The sequence below is a fragment of the Centroberyx gerrardi genome, chromosome 19 (assembly GCF_048128805.1).
Source record: "Centroberyx gerrardi isolate f3 chromosome 19, fCenGer3.hap1.cur.20231027, whole genome shotgun sequence".
Taxonomy (NCBI): domain Eukaryota; kingdom Metazoa; phylum Chordata; class Actinopteri; order Beryciformes; family Berycidae; genus Centroberyx; species Centroberyx gerrardi.
The window spans coordinates 19,657,463-19,675,599 of NC_136015.1; the positions used below are offsets into that span (position 1 = coordinate 19,657,463).

General features: G+C 42.6%; 1 protein-coding gene across 2 annotated transcripts in view; it reads left to right on the forward strand.

The window, feature by feature from the left end:
• The window catches only part of kiaa0319l (KIAA0319-like ortholog), a 29,477-nt gene extending 12,642 nt beyond the window's left edge, over positions 1-16,835 (forward strand). The window contains exons 12-26 of one of the 2 annotated variants that reach the window (XR_013507490.1): positions 20-152; positions 670-775; positions 1,116-1,238; positions 2,295-2,418; positions 4,110-4,242; positions 4,619-4,767; positions 6,327-6,478; positions 6,977-7,115; positions 9,731-9,890; positions 10,850-10,992; positions 11,796-11,918; positions 12,101-12,191; positions 12,412-12,503; positions 13,115-14,398; positions 14,863-16,835. Coding sequence is in view for 1 of the 2 variants with exons in the window: in XM_078290342.1 (XP_078146468.1) it covers positions 20-152; positions 670-775; positions 1,116-1,238; positions 2,295-2,418; positions 4,110-4,242; positions 4,619-4,767; positions 6,327-6,478; positions 6,977-7,115; positions 9,731-9,890; positions 10,850-10,992; positions 11,796-11,918; positions 12,101-12,191; positions 12,412-12,503; positions 13,115-13,311 (1,865 nt within the window). In the remaining variant the exon portion in view is untranslated. Of the gene's footprint in view, positions 1-19; positions 153-669; positions 776-1,115; positions 1,239-2,294; positions 2,419-4,109; positions 4,243-4,618; positions 4,768-6,326; positions 6,479-6,976; positions 7,116-9,730; positions 9,891-10,849; positions 10,993-11,795; positions 11,919-12,100; positions 12,192-12,411; positions 12,504-13,114 lie in introns of both variants that reach the window. The other variant, XM_078290342.1, reaches the window with a different exon arrangement.
• Positions 16,836-18,137: the final 1,302 nt, after the last annotated feature.

An 18,137-nucleotide genomic window follows, 5' to 3' on the forward strand; every position in this document is an offset into this window, starting at 1 on the left:
TCCTCTCTCCTCTTTTCAGAGAGTACCGATGACGACAAGGTGGTGGCGTGGCACTGGGAGGAGGTCAAGGGTCCGCTGAGGGAGGAGAAGGTCTCTGCCGACACTCCCATCCTCACCCTCACCAGCCTGGTGCCTGGGAACTACACATTCAGGTACGGATGGACCTCACCTCTCTCTGTCAAAGAGGTGCACCATTGTAGGATGAAACCGTCATACCTCTTAGAAGTCCAAGTTTTCAGCTGTACTGTCAAATTGATAATAACGCTCCTCTAATGATATGCTGGAAAAAAGGCCATGACTCTGGGGTCCTTAAAATCACTAAAAACTTTCAGTTCAAGTGGGGAGAGAAAAAAAAACGAGTGAGTTTTTGTGAGAGAGGAGATGATCTCTGCAGACAGCCCACTCAAGCATCTAGAAAGAGCCTCTAATTAGATATAAAGAACCTTTGCCACCATCTTAGATACTGGGCCTCCTCTGTCCATGTGTTGATATGCTTGTAACATTAAAAAGTAGGGAAATACATGGTCAAAACTTACTGGAAATCATATAACACGCATATAAAATAAATGTTTTTAAAATCTGTACTATTTAACTTGGAGGTGAAATGTCTGCTGTACAATGCTGTGTATCTGACTTGATGAAGTGTGTGATTCTGTTTCCGTCTCGCAGTTTGACGGTGACAGACTCAGACGGAGCCCAGAGCTCCACCCAGGCCACGCTGTCCGTCAACAAGGCCAAGGACTACCGGCCTGTGGCCAACGCCGGCCCTAACCAGGTTCGAGCTGTTCTCCACGTTATAATGTCTCTTTTCAATGCAGAAGAATACACATAAATGTGTAACTGTATGAATGTGAAGCAGGGCAGTGCTCCAAGAGACTATTTGTGCTCAACAAACAGTCCCTGGGTGAATAAAGTCTATGTGTAAATGTGTCTAATGAAAAAAATGTGTCTAATGAGTTTAATTTACTGAACTAGTGCACACATGGCAAATCAATAGCTCTTCTTTCACTTAGTGGAGTGAGTAAATAAGTCCCTCTTGGCTCTTCTAGCACTTATTTGCCTTACTGATTTGTTTTTTATTTAAATCCCTTGTGCTTTAACGTTTGAACAACCAGGTCATCACTTTGCCACGCAATTCCATCACTCTGAATGGCAACCAGAGCACGGACGACCACGAGCCCCTGGCCTACGAGTGGTCGCTCAGCCCCGAGAGCAAGGACAAGGTGGTGGAGATGCAGGTGAGACGCTCTGGAGCTACGGCGAGGTGTTGTGTTCAGCGGTGGAAAGAGTACTAGAATGTCCTGCTCAAGTGCTGTTGCTTTGCCGATATTTTGAGTAGAAGTTAAAGTACTGGTGTAAAAATCTACTTCGGTAAAAGTAAAAAGTAGGTCATTTAAAATGTACTCAGAGTAAAAATGACTGAGTTACTTTTTAGAAAAGAACATTGTTAGATATGATCTTGTCTATGTAAGTCTAAAAGGACGAGAGGACAGAGTTCAAACTAGTTATTTCTAGAACCTAAAACTAAAATCTTCTCTTCTTTGCTGACTGACCATTCACTGTGAATAATTTACTAATTTGATTGGGCAGGTTCTGATGTTTATGGCGAGCTTACAAAATTTGTACTCTGGAATGAAGGTGATCTAAAATGTAGTGTAATACAATACTAAAGTAAAAATTGATTTAAGTAAAAGTACACAAAAAAGCTACTCAATTACAGGAACTGGAGTAAATGTAATTAGTTATTTCCAGCCGTGGTTGTATTTACCTGGCAAGTGGGTAAGTAAGTTTGGGGAAAGGCGCTCTTCTGCTTTGCATATGGATATTGTAATACACTTTGCAGGTCTCAGACACAGCACAATGTGGTATAATCCAGCAACTAAAGTCAGTAGCTTTCTTGGTCACAGCTCCCGGTCTCCTCTACCTACTGACAAAGAGGTGTACAGTATGTAGGAGAGGGTTTAGGTACCACTCGTTGTTTCTCTCCACCTCCTGACTAACGCTCAATCCTGCCCCTGCATGCTACAAATAACATTTTTTTTTAGCTGGAGATTTTGTTCCTGCTTTCTCCCATCCTGCATTTTGTGCTCTAATCATGTGTCTGTAAATTAGAGATGTGACAACTTACCTAGCATTTTGTAATACATGCATGGTTGGAAATTAAGCTAGTGGGTCCAGAAACAGGGGCACTAGTTCGGGAATCATTGTTAAGTACCCTGGATGAGAGCATGGTGCCTAAAATGTAAATGTAAAAGTGTAACGGTGGTGTCTTTTTGTTTCGTTTTGTTTTCCAGGGCGTGCGGACCCCGACCCTGCAGCTGTCGGCCATGCAGGAGGGAGACTACACCTTCCAGCTGACTGTGACCGACTCGGCCGGACAGCAGGACACCGCCCAGGTCACCGTCATCGTACAGCCAGGTAAACGGCTGAAAAACAGCTTGTTTTGATCAGAGAGTTTTAAGTTGAGAGGAAAGTTAGAGTAATGGGCAAGAGAGGGGATTAATTAGAGATTTTGCTTGTTACTTCCCCAGTTCCTACCTTCCTTACAGCTCTCATTGTTTCCTTCCGTTCTTCCTATCTTCTTTTTTACCAGTGATTCACTTGTGATATTGATTTGGTTTATTTATTGATCTGGAGCTGTGTGCGTTTGTCGGACGCACATACACCTCCATAAAGAGAGACTAGGACTCAATTCCTTGTCTCAAACTTAATATGCCCTTTGTTACTTCTTGTTTGCCTCTCTCACCCACAAGCTATATACAAATATACATAAGAAGTGTGAATACTATGCTGAACTACAGTACATAGATGTATTTAGACCTGTTGCAAGCCTCAAATGATCTTCCAGAATGTATGGAGCTAACGTCAGTACTAACAGCGGCACTGTTAATCTGAATTCCTGTTTGCTTAACCTTTAGTGGAAATGACATTGGGGAAAAGAGTGAATGGGAGGTGTGTGTTCATGCACGTGTAGGTGCGAAGTGATAGGCGCTGAGTGTGTGGACACATGGCTGGAAACGCACACTGGCAAGACGTCGTAGCGGTGTTTGAACTGTACCTGTCCTGCGAACACACATCTACCTGTGAGGTCAGACCGTCTCGACCATTTCAGGAACAACATCTGAATAAAAATGGCAGTGTCCTGTTACTCAGAGCCTGTGTTTCCAAAGTGTTTCTGAGCAGGACTGCTGGTGTCTGATCACACACTTCAGCCTTTATGTATCAGATAGTGTAAGTGCTGATCCGAGGGCATTTTTCCTCTAAAGTCATAGTGGGTTTTCTTTGCCGTGTGATCCTTCAGGAGGTAGTGGGAAGGGGCAGTAGGCAGACTATCTGTCAACTGGAGCACTCGGGGTTCAAGTCCCCTTGTTGACAAGCATCCACCCTGCTGAAGTGTCCATGAGCAAGGCAATGAATCCCAACCAGCTCCAAGGCTGCTGAGGGGCTTCATAAAACATGTACAATGTGTCACTTGTTTCCTTGCCTTCTCACTCAGACTCAGATTCAGATTCAGATTCAGAAAAAGCTTTATTGGCAGAAATCAAGTAGTATTGAGTGTTGCCAAAGCATATTACAATAGTACAAGATAAAATAAGGTACAATATAGATGAATATTGGTTTATAAAGATGAATATAGCTCAATCTTTCACCTCTTATGTAGTGCACAATAGATTTTTGTCTCCCATGTGATGAAACTGTCTGTCTGTCCTTCAAACGTGATATTTCAGGTGAAGGTCAAAATCAGACTCCACTGGTCTGATTTTGACAGAATTTGGAGGGATTATGCATGTTGGCAGCGTTTGAAAAATTGCACTGATTGGTCTTGTGGGGACGCTCTAATTAAAGGTCAAAATTTTTTACTTTGAAAGCATTTTGATGACACTTGAGGGATGATGCACCTTGTTTACTGATTGGCCTGCATCATTTGTTGGGGACGACATGTTTCAACATGTTTTTTCTTCGTCAGTCTTTCTCTCTCCCTTGCTTCCTCAGAGAACAACCAGCCACAGCTGTTAAGCCCACTTCATTAATATGTTTCCTATGATCTGTACAATAGAGATGTATATTTCTTTTCCTCAAACTGCTCTTTCTGTCCCTCCATCCTCCAGAAAACAATAAGGCGCCAGTAGCAGACGCAGGGCCGGAGAAGGAGCTGACCCTGCCGGTTGACCGGACCACACTGGACGGCAGCAAGAGCAGCGACGACCAGAAGATCGCCACATACCACTGGCAACAGACCACGTCAGTCAGACACAGAGACATGCACACATTTATACTTTTGCATTGGAATCGTATGGCCATTTTGTAGTCAAATTTAGACTTCCAGTAGTTGATGCAGTAGCTGAAATCCTCTTTTGCCACATGGTCACTTAAAAGCTTCACGACTGCTGTAATGCAATGGAATTAAAATGTGCAAGAGACATTGCTTTTAAAAACATTCTGAGTGATTCCACATTTGTCTGAGTCATTAAGCTAAAGGTTTCTACTCTTTTCTAAATGCGCTCTCTCTCTCTCTCTCTCTCTCTCTCTCTCTCTCTCTCTCTCTCTCTCTCTCTCTCTCTCTCTCTCTCTCTCTCTCTCTCTCTCTCCTCTCTCTCACCCTCTGTCCCTCCATCAGGGGTCCTGATGGTGTGAAGATTGAGAATGCAGACGGTGCTGTTGCCACGGTGACGGGTCTGGAGGTCGGCACGTACGAGTTCACTCTGACAGTAACGGATGAGAGGAAGCTGCAGAGTACCGACACTGTGACAGTCATTGTCCGAGAAGGTGTGTGTGTGTGTGTCTGTGTCTGTGTGTGTGTGTGTGTGTGTGTGTGTGTGGACTTTTCTCTTTTCCTGATCTCATTAGCAAAAGGGTTATTTTTAGGGTTAGGGGTTTGAGTTGGACTTGGATTAAAGTTAGGGTGAAGGTTATGGATGATGAGGATTAGTAATTAAGAAATGAATATAAGTTAATAGACTTTCCTCACAAGCATAGTAACATAGTCGTGTGTGTTTTATGTTTTAGAGACAGGATGTTGGAATCTCAGTTCCGTGTAAACCAAGACAATAGTGAGCTTGTATGAGTATAACAAGGAAGAACTTTTTTGTAACGTGTACATTGTATGACAAAAGCCTAGAGGCAAGAGTATTAACAATAGAAGCTATTTTGGCTTCAGAAAACAGCCCAGACAACATGCCTTCTTCTAAGGTTTAGTTTTAGTTTATTTGCATATAGAAATGATGAAACTGGTGCCAGAGTGCGTTCTTGGTAATGATGTACAATTCTTTGTGCAATAAGAGGACAGACTGTAGGAGTTGTGTGAAAATCTTCAACTAAGGTGTGAAGCTTCATAGTTAAAGTGGTATTTTCTAGGTATATATCTGGAGGGCTTTATTGTCAATTTGAAACAGTCATCTTTGATAGACTTTGGACTCCCTCTGGCCAGGAGAATGAAGCTCTTTTTTGGAACAAGGTGGATGTGCCTTCTGTTCACATATGAGTAAAAGAGATGACATCTTGTCTTGTATTAGAGAGACTATATAGACACATATATAGCCAGAGGAAAGGCAAAGAACTTTACAAAAAATATGGAATCCTTTATTAGAATTTCTTGAAGGTGAGGATGTACAGTCAACTTGAAAGTGTTTTATATTGCTGCTTGATTTTACTTTAGCTTATTTATTTTTCTATTTATTTTGATGATCATCTTGATGGTCACGGCGCCTTGGCAGTGGGACCGTGAGGAGATACAAACTGTGTGTATGAGATGCAGAATCCCCAACAAGCCTTATGAAAACATCTCAGCCCAAAAGAAAAAGAGTAAAAAGAAGATGATGACAAACTAAGAAATGACTCCATGTCTTGAGCATCATCTGCTGCTACTTGGTTTGGGCTAATTGCTTGGCTCATCAGTCACATATCATTCTAACAGTGTTTTCAGTGTTTTGTTTTAGTCAGTAATGCAAATACAAGAAATGTGGTCTTCTTTCACAAAAACATACTGCTACTCACAAGTTTTTGATTCAATTGTGGCTCTGGTTCTTATATTAGGAAACTATTGGACTCTGGGTCAATCCTACAATGGCAGGAAGGAAATACGGGTGTTTGTGGTATAGATATTTGTATAGAGATTGAGGGGAGAAAACCTTTTCAGGGAGAACTATGCCCCTACACAGGATAAGATGTAACTATCCCCTGTGCCATAATGTAGGCCAAGTACTTAGAAGAACCTTGTTTGGACGTTGGAAGATTATCAAGTGTGCACTGCCTGTACAGCTTTGTAGTGACAGAAGCTGTGACTTGTAGTGCTCTGACCTGTGTGACACTGTGTTGTTTTTGACCAGAGCTGGACCAGCCGCCGGTGGCTCACGTCCTGTCCGGCCCGTCCGTCTCTCTGCCGCTGAGGACCGCCTCCCTGGACGGGTCTCACTCCACAGACGACAAGGGTGGAGTCAGCTACCTGTGGACCAGAGACGACAGCAGCCCTGCCGCTGGGGTGAGACTGGCACCGACCTTTGACCTGGATCTCTGAAACACTTGCCATTCGATCTGATGTGATTGGTTAATGGTACAGTCGGGGTCTAAAATTGAAGGAAAAATCCATCCTAAAACACGTAAACAGTTAAACACAGCTGCTGATAATGTACTTTGAATTTCTGGGCCCATTTTTGATAGTTGTTGGTGATGTACTTTTCTTATTCCCGCTGATAACTGGCCAAACGTAGACGACAGGGCAACTTACAATGACTGCAACAGTAGAATATGCTAAAACTCCTAGATCTCCATCATTACAAGCACACCAGAATGACCGTCTAAGTGAGAGAAGTGCTCAAGAATACAATGAGAGGAACGAGCATTAGGTTTTAAGCTCTGTTTATTCACTCAAAATGGAAAAAAATAACGGAAAAACATCTAACGTCCCGAGTGTTGGGGAAAAAGACAAACAAAAAAAGTGTCGCAGAGTATGAAAGTTTTGTCTGTTCTGTTCCGCCAGGATGTGTTGAACAACTCAGACCACCAGGCGGTGCTGTTTCTGGGAAACCTGGTGGAGGGGAAGTACAGCTTCACCCTGACGGTCACCGACAGCAAGGGACAGACCAGCACTGACAGGGGCACAGTGGAAGTCAAACCAGGTACAGTTTGACCTAGGTACCTTTACCTACTAGATGTGTTAACTATAGGCCCATATATATGTTGAAGATGTTCAATAGCTAAAGTTACATGCATAGACCATGATGTGTTAAATGATTGAAGTGTATCAGATATTCATCCAGAGACACTCTCCCATTTTCATGGTCCTACACTGCCACCTTGTGGTCATTTATAGCGACGACATGTCAGTATAAAATGTCAGTGCGTCCAAATGTATTAAATGATTAAATTGTCTTTTCATATTGATCACGCAGTTAGAAACACAAGTTACATATATGAGTTAACTTGGTGAAGACTTTATAGCCACAGATTGTACCAGGAGGGTTTATTTGATGTCCTTATATTGATGTGCTAGCTATATAAGTTTGAATGGAAGCTGACAGGTTTTTATTATTTCGATCAATTGACAACAGTAATTGGTGGAGATGTAAAATACCGACGTATTATTTTAAAAGAAATCTTTATTAAGATCACTTAGTAATAGATCCCAAAATAAAATAGACTAGAGGAATGATTCCTCTTGCATTCCTTCCTGAAATCTTCTCAAACAAAGGAATTAATTAGTAAACAGAAAAAGAGCGCGAAGCGTGATTTGCATGGCAAACCACGCCTGAGAATTCAAAGAGCTATAAAATGTTCTTATCTGGGTTTTCAGACAGTTCAACATTCCGCCCTCGCCAAGAAACCTGCTGAAGCCGAGACCAACAATTTAGCTACAATTCGACTTTAGCTGAAACTTAGAGTTTGAACCTGGAGTTAGAGACGTCTTCTCCAGATGAACTTAAGAATCGCGTACAAGAAGTTTGAACCTCGCGTCTAATAGTTAAGAAGTTATCAACGCTCAGCCAAGCGAAGATCATTTTCGAAGCTATTTAGGAACGAGATCATTTAGTTTTATAACAGTTAGAAGAGCTAGAAACGTCAACTCTTCCAAGACCAGCAGTCAAACACTGGTTCAACATCGCCGCAGTGTTCCACATCCAGAGAGGCCTGTTGTCTACAGCTGTGAAAAGCCGGTAGCGCTGCTTGCCTCGACGTGACGATAATAAGTCAGAGACCAGCTGTTCCAGCAGCGTCTGCTGTTGCCAGGTAACCGGCCACGCCGAGTCCAGCGGGACCAGACAACCCGACCGGCAGGACTTCCCAACTGAACAAAGTAGGCTCTGATTATCCACGTCTTTACTGCTGAGAGTTGATGCAAAGTTTAGATTCAAATTACTTAAATAGATCAGGAAAAGTTAGGCTTTTATAGTTTAGTTGCCCCGTAGCTTTCCGCCTCGTTTCTCTGGTTGATTGATCCATACATACCTCCATTTACTGCTGCCAATTCTTATTCCCATATTTCATTATCATTTCCCTTTCATTCTTATTTTGTTTCATTATAGTCTATAGTTTCCGTGCTTCATTCTGGTGATCAATATACATGCCTTATATTGCTTATCTCATTGGATTTGTTATGCTTGAATAGTTAAATAAATATTCTCATTTATTACAGAGAAGTTGTTGTGTTTCCTTACTTGCAGAGTAAAGTAATCCCTGAATTGAAAAGATTTCACGATCTTTAGACTGATGACTGATTAGTATAAGTAAAGGTCCTTCATCTAGGAAGAGAGTGTAAATTGATATCTTTATCAAAGCTTCATATTTTCATACCTTTACTAAATTCTAGATTTGATAATTTCGACTCTACACGCTACAGTGAACATAGACTCTCTCACACACACACACACACACATACACACATACAAACTTACAATATATACACAGTCACACTGAGAGACAGAGCAGCACTGACAGGGACACAGCAAGAAATAGAGCTGGACTCAAAGGAAAAATCACCACCCTAAAACACTGTTAAAAAGCAGTTATTGGTGATATACCTTGCTTTTCTGGGCCCATTTTGTTGTTTGGAGGTGTATTTTTGTTATTCCTACAGATAATAGGCCAAACATAGATGATGTGATGGCATATCTACATATTTCCAGCGCAGCTACAGTGGAGTTTAACACATTTTCAGTGCTCTGAAACATCAATTCAAGGCATTCTGGATGCCTTGAATTGATGGAAACACTTAATCACAAACTAACTTCACAGATTAATGGTATATAACAGTGTAAGAGTATCAGTGTGGATTTTTCCTTTTAAACAAGCCCATGCATACAAATGATCACCCTCACAGCAAGAGACAAAGCAACCAGCAGAAGATGGTTGACCAGGTCTGTGTGCAACATATGGTGTACACACACACATACGCACGCACACACACACACACACACACACACACACAGCCGGAAACTAATCCGTCACTCCTGGCCCTGGCCTATTTCCCAGAGTGTTAGATGGATCTTGCAATGGGCCTCGTTTTCTCAAGTCAATTTTTTTTCTCTCTCCTTCCCTTATTACTTTTTTCTCTTCCCTACCACCCTCCCTCACCCTTCTCCTCCCTCATCTCCCCTTCTCTCTCTCTCTCTCCCTCTCTCTCTCTCTCTGTCTCTCTGTCTGTCTCTCTCTCTCTCTCTCTCTCTCTCTCTCTCTCTCTCTCTCTCTCTCTCTCCCTCTCTCTCTCTCTCTGTCTCTCTGTCTGTCTCTCTGTCAGACACGTGGGAGCGTGACCTGGTGGAGTTGGTGCTGGAGGTCTCTGTATCCCAGGTCACCCACCGGCAGCGCGACATGCTGCTGCGGCAGGTCGGGGTGCTACTGGGCGTGCTCGACAGCGACATCATCGTGCGAGAGATCAGCGCCTTCAACGAGCACAGGTGAGCTCCTCTGCCTCTCTTCGCTTGACTCGTCTCAATTTTGTTTTTTCCCTCTAGACTCAATTCCACTGACTTGGTAATAATGCATCACTGGCATTCCTGAGTGTTGTTTTGTAATCTGTATGATTGATTTGCTGTTGTGAAAGAGTAATGGCGTCCTGGTGGATCACTTGACTGAAACACAAGCTCGCATTGTTATGGGTTTGACTGCAGCTCACATTGTGTTGTCATATCGCATCACTCCATCTCTCTCTCTTGCATCTTGAATGTCTTTCTCAAGTGTATATCCCATAATGAAATGCATAAAAGTTTTCATTAGTCAGATGACTTGGACTCAAGTCAGACTCAAGTCACAATTTGAAGTGCTTGAGACTTGACTTGATACATGAAGAGAAGACTTGAGATTTGACTTGACTCGGGTTCTGGTGACTTGGGACTTGACTTTGACTTGTACTTTGATGACTTGAAAAGGTTTCTAAAGTCTCGACAAAAGATCTTGTGTTTGTGTAAATGACTTGAAAGTGATGAGATTTGTTCCACCAGAAAACTGAATTTAAATTCTGTTTTCTGAATTTGTATGGAATGATTGAATTTATTGAAGTTGGAACTGATTATAAAAATCAAACTCATGATGTTCTTACCAAGTTTTTATCCTATTAAAACCATATTGCATTGAAAAGTCCTAGATATTTAGTTTTCTTTAAGATATTAAATTAATACTGGACTCTTGATTTGTTCTGACTTGACTTGCTGTTCTACATATAGACTTGGGACTTGACTTGAGACTTGTCCCTCAAGACTTGCGACTGACTTGGGACTCGAGCAAAGTTGACTTGGTCACACCTCTACATAAAAATAATCTTGAAATAGGCTTGAATGATCTATTTCCCTATGATTAATGAATCTACTATAAGTAAATTCTCAAAACATTTCTTCCTCCTCTCTCCCTCCCTGCTCAGTACCCGTTTGGTCTTCCTGGTCTCGGGCGGCCCGGGGCGCCCTCCGCTGTCCGGCCGCAGCGTTGCAATGGGGCTTCGCAACAAGCTGCGCAAACAGAAGAATGACTTTCTCATCTTCAAGGCGCGGCGGGTCGACACCGTCAGTGAGTACTGGATGAAGGCGCCACTTTGACTCTTGTGTCATTCAAGTAGACACAGGTCAAATAATGACACTGATGGATTGCAGTCATAGTTCAAATCTCTCAAATTTCTTTGGGCTGCTGCTACAAGTTAACTCTTGTCCCTCTTCTCTCTGTCTCTGTCTCTGTCTCTCTCTCTCTCTCTCTCTCTCTCTCTCTCTCTCTCTCTCTCTCTCAATTCAATTCAATTCAATTCAAATGAGCTTTATTGGCATTAAATACAACAGTATCTGTTGCCAAAGCAAAACAGTGATAATCAAGAAAAAGTAGCAATAATAACAACAAAGATCATTGAACAATAGAAAGTTGCAATTATTCAATCACACACAAAGGAAAAAATGGAAAATATTTAGGTCAGTTCTCATGTCTCAGGTTTTCACAGCATGTTATATAAACAGCAGCTAGTGTGGCACACTCACGTATTTCTCCAAGGATATAAAGGAGTTTTTTGTCAGGAGGAAGTTTTTCAAAATTACACATATTTTGGAGTTTGGAGAAATATTTCTCTCTCACATTTTCATACTCTCTCTCTCTCTCTCTCTCTCTCTCTCTCTCTCTGTCTCTCTCCCTCTCTCTCCCTCTCTCTCTCATTCTCATTCTCTCTTTCTGTAACTCTGTTGTACACTGTTGTCTTACTTAGTGCACCTAACGTAGAGAAGTTACATATGTTCTATAATGTGTATGCCGTTTCATCTGCCATCTGCAAGATGAATTCCCTCTTTGAGATATTAAAGCTCTCTCCTCCCTCCTCCCTCCTCCCTCCTCAGTCTGCCAGCTGAACTGCTCCAGCCACGGGGAATGCGACTCGTTCACCCGGCGCTGCGTCTGCCACCCGTTCTGGATGGAGAACTTCATCAGAGCGCAGCTGGGAGACGCAGAGAGCAACTGTGGTGAGATGAGATCAATCCCAGTCAGATATTTCAGTCAGTTAGTTAGTCTTAATGAGAGTCACTCTCAGAGATTCATTGATTCACTCTTCACCGATCATGAAATGTAGTTCTTCTTTACGTGTTCCTCTTTATATAGTATGCACATAGTACCCTTTTGCGCCTTACATACGTTTTTATTTCAGAGTGGAGTGTGCTCTATGTGACTATAGCGTCCTTCATGATTGTGGTTGCTATAGCAACTGTCGTCTGGGGGATGGTGTGTTGCTGCCGCAGGTGAGTACCATCTCATATATATTAAATATGAGTCGGCTTAAATATTCTTATTTTGTGTTCTGTCAGGTATGATTATAATGTAATGTTGTCATCTGCATATGAAAAGTACCCGTCAGGCATATAGAGTAAACCCATCATTTCCACTGACTTCTATTGAGTGTTGGGATTATAGTATATCCACCGCTCTGATGATATGCCATGTGTGTTTTTTCCCTGGAAGGCGTAAGAGCAGAGTGCGCAGGAGCAAAAGCCGCTACAAAATGCTTGAAGCTGAAGAGCAAGACAGTCTGGAGCTACAACCACCTAGAGCTGGTGAGACACACACATACGCGCACACACACACACACACACACACACACACACACACACCACCAATCTTAGTTCACCATCTCAACAACTCTAAAATATGATTCACAACATTTAAAGCTGCACTAGGTGACTTTAAGGAGGAAACTGTTTGAAAAATTTTAACTTCAATACCCAGAATTCACCTAACAAACTGCACACAGCACGCTCATGTTTACCACCCCGGCCGGTCTGTGATGACTTTCTACAGAGGAATACCAAAGGGATTAGAGAGGCAAAAGGTCTAACTTTGGTGAGTCCAGATTTCTCTGGACGGAGCGCTGCTCACTGCTGTTTAGGAGACAGTTTGGATTTAGCTTTTAAGTTTCAATTTGTCACCTCCTGTGGGAGAAGTGTCCGTACCTGACACCAGAATTTCATTTGGGCAAACAGGGTGAATCTGTAGTGTCTCAGTTAGTGGGGACGTGACGCTCCACTTGATAAGACAGGCTGATAAGACAGGTGTATTCTTACATAGAAGTCTTGCCTAGTGCAGCTTTAACACAACAGTATCAAATCTTCATCCTCCTGTTCCTTTCTCTTCTCTTGCCTCTCCTCCTCCTCCACCCTGCCACCAGGTCGTCTGAAGCCGGCGCCCGCCCCCTCCTCCTCCGCCCTCATGCACTCAGACTCTGACCTGGACAGTGACGACGGGCAGGGGGGGGTCCCGTGGACGGACCGGGAGCGCGGGCATCTCCTGCGGCCCCAGAACGGCTCCCTGAGGAACGGCCAGGGGCCGACGAGGAGCAAGAAGCAAAGAGAAGAGCTGCTATAGCAAGAGAGGAGGGGGGAGCGCGCGCCTCCCCTTACACACACTTCCTTCAGCTCTCACACCCTATTTGTCACTCTTTATCTCTCTCTCTTTTTGTTGTTCTTCAACACGCAAACCTCACACCTCTCATCCATGAAGACATTACGTATGATAATTGGATTTAGGAAGAGGGAGAGAGGAAAAACATGCTGGATACATGTTGTAGCCGCATCCCACTGTCACAGAATAACACCCCTATATTGAAATTTCCCTGCTCCCACACTGAGCCAAAACAGAGGAGAAGACTGCACCGTTCCATGGAGGATTGGGGTGGCCAATGTGGAATGGTAATAAAATGTCACGTAGAGCCCTATATGTAACACGGAGACATCAAGAATGTACTGTAACCCCTCTCACTGGTTAGAGACTGCGGGAGAGAAGAAGAAGAGAAGGAGAGAAGAAGCCCGTCTGACGCTTTCCCTTCTGAAAACAAAGAACTCTGCTTCAATGACACGAAAATCAGCGAGCCCACTTGACACACACACACACACACACACACATCGGCTCTCTGAAACACGCATGTACGCACACACACACGTCGTATTCACACTCTTCCCAGGTCAGACTGATGCTACCAAACACTGCCAAGTTAAAGCCAACAGTTAACTCTGATATGTAGTTGGTGTTGATGACAAGGTGACTCTTCTGAAGGAAAAACGCAACCAAAACAGAGCTGCCGACCGTGAAAAGCCCCGCCCCGCCCTGCCCCCCCCCAAAAATAAACTCCAAATGTACGTATGTGCATGATGAGCGACAGTTCTGATACCGGAGTGACAGCATGCGTGTGTTATGTATGTTGTGTGTATGTGCGTGCCTGGTCACGGTGTTTTTCTGGCTGTTGTGCCAAAAAGTTTAACTTCAGAGCGGTTTGTGTGTTTTTAAAGTCTCTAATTAACCCGCGTTAAGAGTCACTTATGTTATCAGCCATGTTGGTCGGAGGCAGAGGATCTTGGGAAAATGCTGTTTGTGAGGGGTTTTTTTTTTTTTCTGGAGTCTCGCCTCAGTGGACGAACTCGCTGAAACACACACTGGAGTACACGCTGTTAAAGGAGTAGTTCACCCAAAAATGAAAATTCTGTCATCATCTACTCACCCTCATGCCAGTTGAAACACAGGTGAAGTTTGTCCATATAACACACAGGGAGGCTGCAGCACAGCTCCATAGCAGCCTTCTCCAAAACAACTGAAGTCAGTGGGGACCAGTTCTTCAGAGTTCCAAAAAGACCTACAGTATATTTACACCATAATTTAGTGCAAATCTTAACTACAGCTGATTGATTTGCAACAAATAATGGTGTATAGGTCTTTCTATTCACAGTGTGATTGTTTGGCTGTTTTTGTTTTGGAACTCTAAAGAACCGGTCCCCATTGACTTCAGTTGTTTTGGAGAAGGCTGCTATGAAGTTGTGCTGGCAACCTCCCTGTGTGTTATATGGACTAACAAATTTCACCTGTGTTTCATTTGGCATGAGGGTGAGTAGATGATGACAGGATTTTCATTTTTGGGTGAACGAGGCCGTCACACGCCTGTCACTGTGGCCCTCGACAGAAATGAGGGAGAGGATGATGAAATTCACAATACAAAAAGGAGGAACTGGGCACTGCTTCCTCACTCACCTCAACATTCATTCACGCAATGACTGCTTGAACCACGAAGACCACTTAGTTTTTTTTGTTGTTGTTGTTTTTTGTTTTTGTTTTTATTAGAAAACAACCTTTTTAGCCAGTGATTTGATGCCGATGCACTTTGTCTTCATGCACCACAGCATGGCTCTGTCTGTCAGCTCCATTCTCACTTTTATCTCCCGTCGGTTGAAAAGGGAGCGCTTGATCTGTGCTGGTCGGATTCGAAAGGTTCAGCCGCAGACGGAGGCCCTGGCTGCATTCAAATTGCATGAAATCCTTCATTTCCTTGACCTTGCCAGTAAAAATCCTTTAGAGAGATCAAAGGAAAGAATACATTTTAGTTGATCCGAATGCAGCTGAAGTCCAGAAGCACCTCAGTAACCTCACTTTGTTACACGTCTGTGGATTTGAATGGATTAGACAGGCCGGTGTAAGCAATATGAATGGCAAAGTGATGATTTTACACTATTGCTCTCCTCTATAGAACTGTTTTAGATAATTTTGCAGTACCTGTGCAGTTTCAGCAACTAAATTCATCTATGTGGCTCTGAATAGGATGAGTGCATACATTTATCCTTGCTTTCACTTGATGACACCGCTCCCATCTTTAGCTATTTTGTTTCAAGTGACATGCATAAAGGCAACCCATATGAGGATCAGCAATGGGGAAAAAAAGTAGGGAATCAAGACAAGAATGTGTAAACTTCCAGTAGGAATGAATGGGAGTTGTGTGTCCAAAAACCTGAAACTGTAAATCCTGAGAAAAACCACATCCCTGCTTATGGGTGTGATAAGAGCAAAAGGTTAATCTGAGGGATGTTTGGCCTCTCAGCGTGTATTGGCAGGGAGAAGACAGACAGGCTGCAAGAACATGGAAGTAGTGATGAAAATTGGCTTCAGGCTGCAAAGTAGAAACAAACAGCTTCTGTATATGAGCGGTGAGGAGGGGTGTTAGAGGTGTTTCTGGACCGGGCTGCACAGAGGGAAAACCGCTTCAAATGATGCTTCCCTGCAACATCCAGTAGTGTGATTGCTTTGCATGCAGACTGTGAAACTGGCCTGTAAGTCGAGTCCCAGGTTTTGAGTCACTTTTTCTTTGGTTGTTGAATGTTTTAAAGGGTACACCTTTGATTTGATCCAAGCTGTACTGTGAAATAAGCAATCATTTAAAAAAAAGATCTTTTTCTTACTGTAAAGTCATCTCATGCTGATGTCAGTACTTTTTGCACTAGTTTTGTCTTGAAATGTACCTAGTGCACATCAGGCCGGGGCAGAGATGTTTTGAAATATTTTAGTCCGGTGTGCTGATTTTAACTGGTCATCTTTTGCCAACTTGTGCAAGGCAAATTAAAATCAAGCGCACCTGAAGTGCCAACTGTTTGAAGTCATTTCATCTTTTTCCCATGCCTGTTGCACATCCTAGAAAACAACATTTGGGGTAATTGTCCAGATTTGGGGTTGATTCACTTTCAATTCTACCAATTCAAAAACTGGAAATGATTCTATATCCGTTTATTTTAACAACAATAACAATATAATATTAAAAACCTTTCAACACCTTATATATACCCATTCTATAATGGAAAAAATTTGAATTTATTCTGTTACTAGTAATTAAATTGCAAATCACATTTTGAATTCATAGAAACAAGTGAATTGACCCCAACTCTGATGGAGTCCACTGTGAAGGCAGACTGAGAGACGGGAAGTATCTGCAAAATGAAGGGATAATGTGTTTAATTTAAATTGTTTTAAATAACAAGATTTTAGTGAAGGATTCCCCCTCCTTCGCTGTGTGACCAGACCTGATGCAACTGGATAATCTGTAAAGTAAAATTAAATACGTTTCATTTTGTTCTTGATTTTCTGTGGTGTCGTGTGCTTTGCTGATTATTCATAACTGTGTTTCCAGCTCTTCCCAAACTTGACCCGAATTTGATGATTGCTTGCTTGATTGCTTTAATAGCCATCATTCACTTCTCACCTGTAGTTCACCACAGAGGTTTTTCCATTTCTTTTCTATTCCCCGTCTGTCCCACTGTGTCCCAGCAGCTTTAGAAAGCTCTCAGTTACTGAGTGGCAGGTTATGGGGGTCGGACGTTGAGATGCCACACAGAAAGATTCAAATGCATCCTCAGATTTTCCTGGAGAATTTATTTTCTGTAGCTGCTGGTTATGTGATCTCACCAAAGCCTTTTAAATTCCTGCAAAGTAAAGGTATTCTGAATCAAAGCAGCAGGCTGCAAAGTTAGTATTGTAAACTAAGATTAGATTTATGAGATTAGTTGATAACGCAACTGTTTTGGGCCAAAGGAAATTTATCTTAAAGTGGTGGATCCCTGTAAGAGTAAATGTTTAAAAACCATTAATACTGATTCTCATGACAGAGGATTTGTTTGTTTATTGAAGAAAATGACGGCCCTTCACCAGTCTTGGTTCTATGATTATTAGTACAATTGTGTCCTTTCTGATATCTAAAGCCAAAAATGACACAGTCTTCTTAGCCTTCTTCTCTTTTTTTACATCTTTTTATATCTCTTAAGTGCTGATTTGTCCCGTTTTGAGGTCATTTCACCGCCCTCCCCTGCTCTGAAACATGGAGTTCCTCTTACCTTCTCACTCCACTATCGCTGCCCTGACCCTGATGTAATGCCATCATCTCATTCACACATCTCTTGCATAGTTTGTCGTCTCATCATCTTTTATAGCTGGCTGTTAGCGTCAATGGGTGGCCTTTACTGCTCCATTAACACAATTACCGAGGACGACCGACCCCATAACAAGCGATGATGGAAGCCTGCAATGTCTGTAGTTATGTCAATTTTGCCTCATTGGACATGATGGTTTCACAAAGCGAGAGCAGCAAATGGAAGCAGAGGTCAGAAAGCATTTTGTATCCGTGACTATGAGGCACTGGAGACTGTTCTTGGCCATATATTCTTCAGAAAAATGTGAGAAAATGTAAAGATTTAAAAACCAGGCTCGATCCTAAAGAGGTTCGATCCCTCTTTTATTCCTCTGATGCACAGATCTGAATCCTTCTCAACCATCTCAAAGACAAACATCCAAAACTTCCCAATTTCTTCTTCTTTTTGATTTTTGAGAATGGAAAGCAGCCTGAATCTTCCATGCATGTGTATCTTGTGTGTGTGTGTGTGTGTGTG